The sequence below is a fragment of the Petromyzon marinus genome, chromosome 50, assembly GCF_048934315.1.
Source record: "Petromyzon marinus isolate PM22_M1 ecotype Great Lakes invasive population chromosome 50, UKy_Petmar_22M1.pri1.0, whole genome shotgun sequence".
Taxonomy (NCBI): domain Eukaryota; kingdom Metazoa; phylum Chordata; class Hyperoartia; order Petromyzontiformes; family Petromyzontidae; genus Petromyzon; species Petromyzon marinus.
The window spans coordinates 7,951,517-7,964,998 of record NC_133716.1 but is presented as its reverse complement, the minus strand read 5'-3'; the positions used below and the strand labels follow the sequence as shown (position 1 = coordinate 7,964,998).

Genomic DNA, 13,482 nt, shown 5'->3' with positions numbered 1-13,482 from the left:
ATACGGCGACTGCTTTGGAATACCTCGAATTTGGTACACGTCGTGTTTTGACGAGAAAAAAAATGTCTTGGGGTACGACGCCTTGCTTGGGATACGACATCTTGCTAGAACTTGTATGGGTCGGGATGAGTCACCGCGTACCCGGGTAGACCCCGTTCGCGACTGAAAGAAAGCGCCGCTCCTCAGTCTGCCTGTAGATCTCGTTCAGTGCACAACCCTTGCTATAACTCTCCGTGAATTTTCACATGCATTTATTTTAATGTATGCATTTTAGTAATAAGTAGTGTCTACATTATGCTATACAACCCCATGAATGTATAATGCCATATAAAATATAATTGCTTATACTCTGGAACGGATTCTTTCCTTTCCCTTTATGTCTTATTATTCTGGGAAACATTCGTTTGGTATTCACGTCATTTTCGGTAAAAAGGTCCTACCTTCTGGAACGAATTAACGACATATACCGAGGTACCACTGTATTGTGATATTTTGGCCCAAAAACAGCAAAATGTACGTACATTAATGTACATGCATAATGCACATGCATGATTGACATGCGTTATATATGTTGATTAAGTCCGAATAACCCAACCAATAAAATATATCCATTGTAATTTATATGACTACATTAACTGCCCCCCTGGCCTTTGCACCTGATTGGCTCGCAAGTGATGACATCACATTTATCCCTCTATTTAAAACCAAAAGAGGAGGATTTCTCCACAAATCTGGCTGTCGCCTGATGAGGCTGGTTGTAATTACCGGCAAAATGTAGTATCTCGAATTGTAAATGCTGTGCGTTTACTCTCCAACACACCGGTGTGCTGAACTAGTAACGAGTTGCTACGTTTTGTTTACGTGACAAAGCTTACTCAATGGCTGTCGGGTGGTTATCAGGGTTTAACGGCACATTTATATTTACGCGATCTAACCGGAAAAGAAAAACAACCTCTGTTGTGGAAAGCAAATGTAATCCACCATTTGGCCATCATGGCAGCAGCATGCTCAATGGCAAAGCCCAAATGAGAGCCCCATGAAAAATTTGACGTCTGCAAAAGAGCTGACGCAGGTAGCGGTATTTACAAGCTGAAGCGGAGAGCCCTATTAGTCAAGCGTTTTGCGTTGATGCAGGCGTGGACCGAAATAGCCATTCCACGGTTTGATCTACGGCGCCTCTAGGTACACAGGGGATCTCATTTGCAAGAAAAAAGATATAATGTTGTGATGGCACACTGAATCAATTAGCGTTATTTGGGCACCCGTTGTACGTGTTATTTTCCAGGCGCCCGCAGATCTAATCCATCAGAGATGTTATCTGAGACGTGAAAACACATTGGTATTACATCACTAACCCAAGCGAGGTGGCGTACGATTTATTGACTGAAGTTTAAAAAACTTGCACCCACCAGTTGTTGTTATAGGAAAAATATTAATTTGCGGCTTGTTTATTTCAATTATAACATTTCCATGGGCACTGTGATATTACCAGAGCCAGGTGAAATAGTTTCACCGGTCGCGCGCGCGAGAGAGGAGTTCCGTGCTGCAGCTCATCGTCGTCAGCGGTGCTGAGCCAACGCATTGATTTCAACTCGCGAGAGTGGCGGGGGCCTCCGATGGGCAATGTGAAATAAATACACGTTGCTTTAAAATAACTTGCAAAAAGGAGATTTGACTTCAAGTAATAAAATATGATTACGTTGCATTTTGCCAGTTTTGGTTGACAGATTGCCCACATGGCTGAAGAAGCAAATTTGCAAAGATTCCAACTCAGGTCAAGCGCAGTACGCATACCACTGCACCGTCGCTCCACCGAAACAACTATGGTACAAATCTTTAACAGTGTAAGGGATGCCGAGAGGCAAACCCTATTCAGAAATACCCTTATAAACAGATACACACTCACTGGGTCTAACGAGCCGGCTCGTGAGTTTGAATAACGTGCTGTGTACGAACCTTTAACAATGTAAGGGATGCCGAGAGGCAAACACTATGCTGAAATAAATAAATGGATATGCACTCACTGGGTCTAACGGCTCGTGATTTTGAATAGCGGCGCTTGACTCTCATTGGCGAGGAGCTATCACGGGCGGAGCCAACGTAGGGGGCACAAATTGGAATTTGAAGGTGGAGAGCGTTCAAATCATCGGATCGGTTGTCAGGGACAACCAGGCGGAAATTAGGGGAGTGTGGTTTAAGAGACCGTTAGGAGAAATTAAGGAGATTGGTTGAGAGTCATGGGAAGTTCCAGAAAGGATGGAGAAGAGAATAAAAGGAGGGATGGAACGGTATTTGGGGGGCCTGTAAGTACGTATGTTGAACTTCTTTCGCACCTTACGTAGCCAACCATGCTAATTGGAGGTTTAATTACCTGATGCGTGTAACACGCTGTGCGGAAGATGTAACAAAGACAACGTTCAAGACTCACCCGGGCTGGATCTCCTTTCCAATAGTACAATCACATTATGGAATCGCAATTAAACATGAATATTTAAAGGGAACTTCAGATTTCGGCAAATACAAGTGACCTACCCTTGGCAATCTTGATGTCCAACGCTGTGCGAATGAGTGCCATGAGGGTGGTGGTGAAGTGAACTGTGTTGTCCTCAGCTATCGGCATATCCATCCGCACGAGGCGCTGGCACAAGAAACACAACAAGAATCCGAGAGAAATTATGCATAATAATGATCGAGAGAGAGATAAAATCAACCATATGTTTCATATATTTTTTATCTCGTAAATATATATTCCGGAATAATACAAAACAAATTGCAACCATGATTGACTTAATTTACTTTTCAAATGGAAGACTACAAGTCATATCAGAAATTGCTTCCAAGGCCAATACGTTTTTCCCACAGCGATAAAGTTAATGTATATTTTATGTATCGATGCCATATCTGCATTTCAAACTCTCCCCAAGCAAGACCCAGGCCACTTGTTGCGATGCGTCATTTGCAAAGACAAAACTTCACGGGTTCAAAACGCCAAAAACTCCACGCAAACCATTCAATTGGGTAACACATCGCGACATCGGTCCCTGCTGCGGTACTGTGTGCGGGACCCTCCTACAACAAGAGCCTTGCGACTCAGTGAGGCTTTCCTGGGTAAATAAAGGGCACAAAACTAACAAACAAACACGTAGCACTCTGGGTCTGGGCCTCGCCGCCCGGTCACTGAATGAACAGCACAGTGAGTGCGCGCGCGAGTGAGCCGACGGTACGGAATGCACCTTGTACGCGATGCGAACTGGGCACTTCTTTCCGAGGCCGAGTGGAGGGGACATGTGACGCAGGAGCTCATACATCTTGGTGTACGTGATGCGGCCTCTAAACACACACACAACAAAGACAAAGATCTCCCCGTATAGCCTTGACAGACTGTTGATGCAAGTGCTGTTAGCAAGCACCTGTGAAGACCGGGACAGCACACGAGGGGGTGGATGGCCAACACCACGCCCGACCGCCTTTGTCTCCCTAGTGGCAATGTTTACATCTACACCAGGTGCTCATTTGCGGCTGAGTCGACCTAGGGGAGGCCCAGGACCAGTTCAGATAATCGTCACTGGTGTTGGCCGTGAGCGTGAATCGAACTTGGGTCGCCGGGTTTGTAGCGCAGCGTGCTAACCCGCTACACCAGCGCTCCCCACAACACAAAGCACCACGCTCAATGTCCAGGAGGGAGCAGCGTGGGTACAGCAGCGTTACGGCTTTCCGATGCGTTCTCGGGACATTACTGCGTGCTGCTCGGCACGATGTCCGACGTTTTGTTCCACGTGCTCGGGGAGAGTTTCTTCAGGGAATAGAATTCGGCACGGCATTACGATGTCTGAAGACTATTACAAAGCATATGATCAAGTTAAAAGGTGCAAGTGCCTTCTCGATAATTATCCGATTTGTGCACCTGAAATTTTTACATAAATGAATAACTCATGGATTTTCCCTTAAGCCCAAATTAATAGTATAAAAAACAGTTAAAATTGTTATTCTTGGAAATGTTTATTGCAAGTCACGTGCTTAAATATAACAAATATGTGCTCTGGTTAATCCGAAATCCACGTGATCGGCTCTACAGTACAGTAGTTGTATATCTTTACAACAGTGGGCGGAGTTTTATTGATTTTCATAGGCATGGTTCTACTATCCGCTTAGTTTTCTTCTATTAACAAACTCAATTGTAATAACTTAAACATAATGTAGTGGTTATTGGCATAGAGATCCACAGAAAATTGTAATATATTTTTGGATTATTCGCGACTTTTAATTCTCCGCGGCTGTCCTCCCTATCATTAGCACGGATAATCGAGAGTCTACTGTCGTGAGACAATGCTTATCCCATTTGGTGATCCTGAGCCAATTGTGAAATTCTACATTCCCATGAGGGCTAGTCTCTTAATAAGACAGTCACTGTTTTGTATGTTAAGAGGAGTGTCCGAGTCCAAGTGTTTCCATGCTCAAAAGCATAACTCTCTAACTCTCCGATGTGTAATTTTTTCTTCTTGTTGTGGTTTTCACACCTGATGATGATTGCTTGTGTTACGGGTCGAAACGTCGTGATAATTTTATTGTTTTTTATATTTTTATTATTTTATTGTTTTCCTTCTACGTGACTTTACCGAAAGAACCAAGAATATGAATCTCCGATGTGTGTTTCGATTTGTGCTCTTTGTTGTCCGCCGTGATGTCCTTCGTTTCGCTTCATGTGCTGTTTTCTTTTTTAAGGAACTGGATAATAATAATCGCTCAACACACTGAGTGAAACGTCAGACATCACGCCGGACATCACGTCGGACACCACGTGGGACAACCCTAAAAGGCGTCGGAGAGAGCTTTACAAGCAGCACAGTCGCGAACATCCGACGCGGATACAACGCCGCAGTTTTAGTTTCACTCACGTTGCAGCCGGATCGTAATCCCCCCAGATTCGCACAAACTCGTCGAGGTGATGAGGCCCCAGGATGGACGAGTCTCGGGTCAGGTACTCGAAGTTGTCCATGATGACTGCCACGAAGAGGTTGAGCATCTATACCGGCAGGAACAGCACAACGTGGTTAACATACAAGGGTGCATGTCCCTGCAATGGCTCACTCACATCACCGCTGGCGGAACGGCCACCGCTAGAGAGGAAGCTGTAGAGAGCCCCTTTATAGAGGGTACCGGGCCTACTCTTCCACGCTCGTAAGAGGTGGAAGTATCCACACTTTGGCACACCATACGCAGACCTGCCGCTCGACTGAATGTGCTGAACCCGTTTAAGCGTACACTGCTGGGTGGACGGAGGCACTGCGGGATTCAATAAGCTTGCCCCATTGTGTCTATTGCAATGCCAGGAAATTGAATTGAACCATTACACCACACAAGCATCCCAACACAGCAGCCATGTGGAGCGTGAAAACAACGTAGCTTTTAGAGCTGGCCTTGGTTAAGTTAAGTCAACAAAACTATTGTCTAGTCATTGTTGAGGCTGTTGAGACTAACAACTCGCTCCGTTCGAAAACATGGTTTCACTATTTTTAAGTGGCTGCTCGACTATTATTGGGGATCTCAGTGTTGTTGGCTCAGAGCCTGTGACACAGGCTCCATTATCTGAACCGGTACTGGGCCCTCCCTAGGTTGACTCAGCATAAAATGAGTACCTGGTGCGGTGTGTAAACATCACCACTGGGGAGACAAAGGCAGCCGGCCGTAGTGCTGTGCCACCCACACCCTCGTGTGCCCTGCTGGCTAACATCACTTGCCCCAACAGTCCGTAAAGGCTACACGGGGGATCTTTGGCTTTGCGCGTGGATGTGCGCGTGGACGTGCGTGTGGACGTGCGTGTGGACGTGAGTGCGTCGGGCACCAGGAACGAGCAGAGGAAGATGAACGAGACGAAGTAGAAGTAGGCGAAGTCACTGCCGCATACGTTTTCGCCGTTAAGCGAGTGCTGCTCGCACGGCTTCTTGCTCAGGCAGGAGAGCATGATTTCTTGCCACGCCTCCCCGGTGGCACTCCTGCATGCCCGGCACCACCGTCGCACGTCATCACAATACCATGGGCTCACAGTCGGAGATCATCGCAATACCACGGACTCACTGTCACATTTCATCGCAATACCCTGTTGCAGATCATCGCAATACCACGAACACATCATCGCAAGGATTGGATATACAAATACCATGATGCCAATATTATAGATTATCACATGACCATGAACTCACCATGGGACAGACACAATACCCTGGCCTCAATGTCATAAATTACCACAACACCGTGAACTCACAACCACAAGTTATTTATGGGTTGCTGTGCAACTGCATAGTTAAAAGCCAATAAAAGCAGAATTCAGTTTAGTATCTCCATATAACATAACAAAAAACCTTTCAACCTATCAGGTTATCGGCCCACCAGACAAATATTATCAGGCAGCATTTGTTTCGTCCTTCCGAATCAAGCTCGCTAAATAAATGCTTTTGGATTAGCAGATGTCATTGGCTAGATTACTCCCATATATATGCATCATTTGACTCCTCCATTCAACATAAAAAGCCATCAAGCATAATGGCTGAAAGGATACTGCAACACCACCAACTCAAGATGACAAATCCTCACTACGCCGTGAACCCATCACCACAAGGACAGACACAATACCCTGACCTGTGACGCAGATGCCCCACAATACCACGACCTCAATGGCGGAGAAGTGGCTGAAATTCGTGGCACGCACTATCACAGATCACAACAATGCCCCGAGACTCCACCGTCACAGAGATTGACAGAAGACACTGACCTCATCTTCAAAAGTACAGATACAATCCCACAATTACTATAAGATCTTGACCCCACCATGGCAGGTCATGACTACTCTCCAAGCTGATCATGGGCAGGCACAGATACGAGGATCTAAAGCCTGTTGTGACATATCATCGAAATGCAATGACCTAAATATATAAAAAAAAACAAATCAGCACATTACCTGAACTCTACCGCCACAATAACAGACACAAACAAGTGACCACCGCCATCCCCCTCCCCACAGACACGGATCATTAGAACGTTCGGAAGTCACTGGAATCTTCACCGACCAGAATGGTGAAGTATGGTCATACGAACCCCCACGACCGACGCGGCACGAGAAGGCCATCGTCCAGCAGCGGATTGACAAGGATTTATAAGTTATCATCGACAATAATGTGCAAGTGTGACACGGCATCGATCAACAATGCTGGTCGTGACAAAAAATAATATAAAAAACAAACTTTTTTTAAAAACACGCTTTAATGTAATGTACCGTACTAGTAATGGAATATCTCCACGACTCCAGGAAGTGGCCCCGAAGCTTGCCACAACGTAAGGGGGACTGTGACCAATTACAGCCAACGTCAGTTGAGCGTGGACAATTAGAGCCAAGCCGAAACATAACATATAAAAAATAATGTTTTAAAAATGTGTTTTTTTTAATTTTTTGATAGAATATAGTATTGTCATCAGTATGACATAAGTATACCAAGTTTACAGTCGATACCACATTGGGAAGTAGGTTAAGATTGAGTTACAATAATTTGAGCAAACAACGACAACAACAGACAGAGTTAAATAAATGCGTGTAATAATAAAAGCGTGTAAAATAAAAACGTGTAATAATAAAAGCATGTAATAATGAGCCACAGCATACCTGAAGAGGAGCATCAACGCTTGAAAGAATGTCTGGAAGTTGTTGTGTTCAGTGATGCCCCCCTCATCATCGAGTTTCACGTTGCCAAACACCTTTGGATGCGCACAGGTACACACACACACACAAAGAAGACAAAAAACAAAGATCCCCCGTATAGCTTTAACAGACTGTTGGGGCAAGTGCTGTTAGCGAGCGCCTATGAAATCAGGCGCAGCACACGAGGTGGTGCTGTGGTCAGAACCACGCCTGGCTGCCTTTGTCCCCCCAATGACGATATTTACACACCGCACCAGGTACTCATTTGAGGCCGAGTAGACCTAGGAGAGGCCCATGACCGGTTCAGATAATCGTCACCGGTGTTGACCATGAGCGGGAATTGAGCCCGGGTTGCCGGGTTCGTAGCGCATTGCGCTAGCCACTACACTACCGCTCACTACACGCACGCACACGTACACACCACCCCTCCCCCCCATGGATTAGTGTTGCTACGGGAAGCAGCGCAGCATCGTGTTTGACCTGCCAACACAGAGGATGTCACGAGCTTTGTGGGATGAAGGCACCGAGAGCTGTAGCACTAAGTGGCTTATAGTCTCCGATTATCCTCTCTTGCCGTGAGAATTAACGGGGCACCCCCCCCCCCTCTCACACACCCCCGCATAAATTACTGCCCTGATCCCCGGCCACCTTGCACACGTCCACGTACGGAAACCGAGGTCTTGTAATTAAATCCAAAATACAAGATTCAAATCGGCTACAGGTGGCCGGGTAGGTCATGGGTCAGGGAGCCGAGCTGACACTGCTGACAACCCGAGTTGGAATCCGGGCAGTGACGTGCGATCAAAAACCGTGTTCTGAAGGGTGACTGCGTTGATGTTCTCAGCCCTAGTCACCAGCACAAAATAAAAAAAAATCAAACATCGTGTTGAATTCCATTCTGCAACTCAACTTGGCTGAATACCAGCTGTGAATTTTTTTGTTTGTTTGACTGTCACGCAAAGAATGTCGCTCTCGCATTTCGGGTGGGTTGTAAAAGTGATGTCTCAGCCCCTCGATTATGTGGGAGCCGGAGATGCACAGAGAAGGCTCGAAGTCGACACATCAATGGGGCTCCGTGACATCCACTCCTGTGGGCCATTCTCTAACACAAAGGCTTGCACTGCTCTGTGAGAGATTGCAATGGATCCTTCTTCTCTTTACGTGATGCCAAGAGCACAATCGGGTTAACATTGTGGGAAATTGATAACCATGTACACGTAAACAAAACAATATTAATTGTCGGCTGGCATTATTGACATATTGCTATATTGGCATATTGCTGCCCACCTTGTTATGCATGTAAATACATATATCTACACTGCATCAGAGTGGGTTGTCAATTTAGGAATTAATTGGTTAATTCATTAATTGATAGGTAGGTAGGGGGAGGGGCGAAGCATGTAAGAGAGGGGGACAGGAGCGTACGTCGTGGGTAACGAAGGGGTCGTGGACGGGGAAGGAGGCAGAAAGTGAGGAGTCTGGGGAGTTGAGAGGGGCTCTGAGAGAAAGAGAGTGAGAGCTAAATGAAGCCCTTCTTCTAGTCCCCTGTCCTATGGGTTGCTTCAAAATATCAGACTTATTGTAGGGGAAGCAGCAAGTTGTCAAAGGTTCACGTCAACGTTCTGCAGCAAATCCAGGGCCTCTGGGGTGAAGGCTTTGGATGGCCTGAGATCAGAGCATGCGGAGAGAGTATCAGACAAGGCCAAGCGTCGATCCCCACCACATTACCTGCATGCCCACGATGGCGTAGATGAAGAACAGCATCGCGATCAACAAGCAGACGTACGGCAGAGCCTGCAGCGACACGGACATGAGTGATCACATCACAGCCGCTCTGAACAGGTTTTTCCTAGGCACAGACACTCTGAACAGGTTCTTCCTAGACACAGCCGCTCTGAACAGATTCTTCCTAGGCACAGCCACTCTGAACAGGTTCTTCCTAGACACAGCCACTCTGAACAGGTTCTCCTAGACACAACCACTCTGAACAGGTTCTTCCTAGACACAGCCACTCTGAACAGGTTCTTCCTAGACACAGACACTCTGAACAGGTTCTTCCTGGGCACAGCCACTCTGAACAGGTTTTCCTAGACACAGACACTCTGAACAGGTTCTCCTAGACACAGACACTCTGAACAGGTTTTTCCTAGGCACAGCCACTCTGAACAGGTTCTTCCTAGACACAGCCGCTCTGAACAGGTTCTCCTAGACACAGCCACTCTGAACAGGTTCTCCTAGACACAGCCACTCTAAACAGGTTCTCCTAGACACAACCACTCTGAACAGGTTCTTCCTAGACACAGACACTCTGAACAGGTTCTTCCTGGGCACAGCCGCTCTGAACAGGTTCTTCCTAGGCACAGCCGCTCTAAACAGGTTCTTCCTAGACACAGACACTCTGAACAGGTTTTTCCTAGACACAGCCACTCTGAACAGGTTCTCATAGACACAACCACTCTGAACAGGTTCTCCTAGACACAGCCACTCTGAACAGGTTCTTCCTAGACACAGCCACTCTGAACAGGTTTTTCCTAGACACAGACACTCTGAACAGGATCTTCCTAGGCACAGACACTCTGAACAGGATCTTCCTAGGCACAGCCACTCTGAACAGGTTATTCTTAGGCAAGCTTTGCATGCATTTTTACCCCGGTTCTCAGAACTTGCTATTGACAATTAAATATTCGTTCTGTTAGTTTGAAAACCAGCCAGGTACTTTATGAGACCTCCTTTGCCAGAAACAAGATATAAGAATAGGTTTTACCCTTTTAACTGGCACAAAAACTGACACCTTTATTCAAGGCATCATGTTTGCAATAACCACAACAGAAGCAGTCAAAATGCAAACAAAAAAGACAACTCTGATAAAAATATGCACTGTCCTTGAATTTGATTGGTCCACACCCGAGACAGCTTTTCTTAGAGCCTAGTCTCCATTGGTGTTGGACCAGAAGACGCCAAAAGGCGTACAACTCAAAAACAGCGCACTATCAGAGTATTGAGGGCTCGGGGTGAGCATTTACATTGAGACCTCCTTTGCCAGAAACAAGATATAAGAATAGGTTTTACCCTTTTAACTGGCACAAAAACTGACACCTTTATTCAAGGCATCATGTACGCCTTTTGGCGTCTTCTGGTCCAACACCAATGGAGACTAGGCTCTAAGAAAAGCTGTCTCGGGTGTGGACCAATCAAATTCAAGGACAGTGCATATTATTATCAGAGTTGTCTTTTTTGTTTGCATTTTGACTGCTTGTGTTGTGGTTATTGCAAACATGATGCCTTGAATAAAGGTGTCAGTTTTTGTGCCAGTTAAAAGGGTAAAACCTATTCTTATAACCAGCCAGGTCTTTCCTTAAACTTCCTCACTAAATCACAAACGTGTACAAAATACTTGTTTATACGAATAGTTTAGATGTGTAACAATGCATCGATTATACAATAAAATTGATTCCTATGCTTATAAAACACAAGTGTGAAAATATACTACGTACAATTCATATATATCACTCGTCTATCATTACTATCATGGTTGCTGTTGCCTTGAACTTCACTCATTGAATCTTCAACCTATATTGAGGCCTCGGCCTATCAGATTCCGACTATGTCATCTCAACCATCACCACCACCACTGCCGCACTGCAGGTCACTTCTCACTTCTCTATCAGCTACTTTCCTCCCACTGCTCCACTCTCACTGCTCTACTTAGGAATTCCCTCTCCCGTCGTCTCGCCTCCCCACACTCTTCAAATATTACCTCGTTTGTTGTAGGTTGCTTGGTATCTCGGGCCTTTGGGTTCGTGCTTAGCAATTGTGATTAGAATAATGATAATTTAAGAAAAAAAGTATATATAAGCATCTGGGCTGTACCTTGAACGACTGCAGGAAGGTCCAGAGGAGGATACGGATGGTGTAGCCCTGGCGTAGGAGTTTTATCAAACGTGCCGCCCGGAAAAGCCTTAAGAAGCTTAGGTTGATGAAGTTTTTCTGTAAGGAGCAAGGAAAAGTGAGTGGAACATAAGAGACTTGCCAGCGGTGAAGGCCATGGCACAACGACGCACGTCATCCATGGAAATTCAAAGATACTCTTTGGTTCTTTCGGTAAAGTCACGTCGGTATAAAATAAAATAAATCACGACGTTTCGATTGCAACACAAGCAATCATCGTCAGGTGGGAAAAACACACCAGGTGGGAAAACCACACCTGATGATGATTGCTTGTGTTGCAATCGAAACATCGTGATTTATTTTATACCCACGTGACTTTACCGAAAGAACCAAAGCGTATGGATTCCTGCAGTCACGAAAGCTTCAAAAACTAAATTCAAAGATCTCAATTTAAAAGCACACTTTTTTTTACGCAGACTTTTAAGCAATAAAAGTTCGACAGTCTGATGTGAATCTCTCGTCCACGCGGCAATTTATGGCTCTCCGGTGTGCTCTCAAGGTTGCACCACGCGTTGTTCGGCAGGATGTCCGGAGTTTCGTTGTGCGCTCCCACGCCGGGAGCTTTCATCAGGAATTTAATTTATTAATGCAGGAAGTGGAATTCAGTTACCGAAAGAAGCTCCCGTACACGTGGAGAGAAACGTTGGACACACCATATCGAACGCCACGCGATTACGAGCTGAAAACTAGTCGTGGAGGGATTTAAACCGTACGTCACGTTTCTGATATGAAAAATCGTTTACACAACGGTGTACAGTGCATGGCAAGCAACCCAGGCACCGCCTTGCAGCATGAGAACTGCTCAAGGCTACGGTGCAACACTGGCACTCGTCCGCTAAATGAATGCAACAATTATAGTAATCAGCAATGCAGCGAAGACAGCCACTGAAATTAACATCTTGTACTCTAGCACCTAGAAAGGCAGAAAAGGGTATATGGACCGGCCAAGCGATTTAAAGACCGTCATGCAGGAATATGCTGTGCATTAACAATTAAAATTGTACATCAATGCTACTCTTCGACCAAATACCAAGCAGCATTTTTGCCACGAGTGCTTTTTGTCACAATTGCTGTTTGATCTCTTGGCCCAGTATTTATAAACCGCTGCCACCACATCTCTCCACATTTCTCAGTGGATTTTTTGTTTGTTTTAACACTAGTCATGACACCTGCTACGTATTGTTCAGCGTTGGAAATGTCACGTGTTCTGTACAATACACGATGTATGTATGTTGATCTTATTTTCGCACCGTACGTAGCCAATCATGCTAATTGGAGGTGCGGGGGAAGGACAATAACATGATAACTGAACGTGCCTGCTGAGAAATACATTTGACTTTCTCGCAAAATGTAATAAAATGTTTACAGAATATTTACATATATGGGTTAAGGCAGAGCCACTGCAACCTTTTTTTAGATGCGACAATGAGATATGCCGCAGCATAACATAAAAAAATGGCTGAGAAACATCCACATACCCCACAGAATTTTTAGAACGTGTGTGACCGTGCACATGGTATACATACACGGAGAGCTGTTCACAATTCAAGTCAAGTATATCTCTACATATTTACCAAAATAACGATAAAAACGATATTTTTTTCAAACCACCGCAGTCTGCGCCACAATGGAGGGGACACAAAAAGCCACGACGTACAGATGAGAAGAGAGTGTGGCGTGAATATGCATGTGCGTATGTAGACTTCATTTCGCACCGTATGTAGCGAACCGTGCTAATCGAGGCACGAACATGAACATGTGTGGCACCTACTCAACGGGGGCGTAGGGTGGATGGGAAATAAAACCACAGCCACCGCGTGTGCCAAGCCATGCGACTCGCGTGC

General features: G+C 45.5%; 1 protein-coding gene across 12 annotated transcripts in view; it reads right to left on the bottom strand.

Moving 5' to 3' along the window:
• The window catches only part of LOC103091713 (voltage-dependent P/Q-type calcium channel subunit alpha-1A), a 187,684-nt gene that overhangs the window by 23,444 nt on the left and 150,758 nt on the right, over positions 1-13,482 (bottom strand). For all 12 annotated transcript variants that reach the window (XR_012947186.1, XR_012947188.1, XR_012947187.1 and 9 more), the window contains 7 exons: positions 11,561-11,677; positions 9,419-9,484; positions 7,655-7,746; positions 5,843-5,993; positions 4,896-5,023; positions 3,234-3,330; positions 2,533-2,638 (listed from right to left, as the gene is read on the bottom strand). Coding sequence is in view for 9 of the 12 variants with exons in the window: in XM_076074845.1 (XP_075930960.1) it covers positions 2,533-2,638; positions 3,234-3,330; positions 4,896-5,023; positions 5,843-5,993; positions 7,655-7,746; positions 9,419-9,484; positions 11,561-11,677 (757 nt within the window). In the remaining 3 variants the exon portion in view is untranslated. The remainder of the gene's footprint in view (positions 1-2,532; positions 2,639-3,233; positions 3,331-4,895; positions 5,024-5,842; positions 5,994-7,654; positions 7,747-9,418; positions 9,485-11,560; positions 11,678-13,482) is intronic.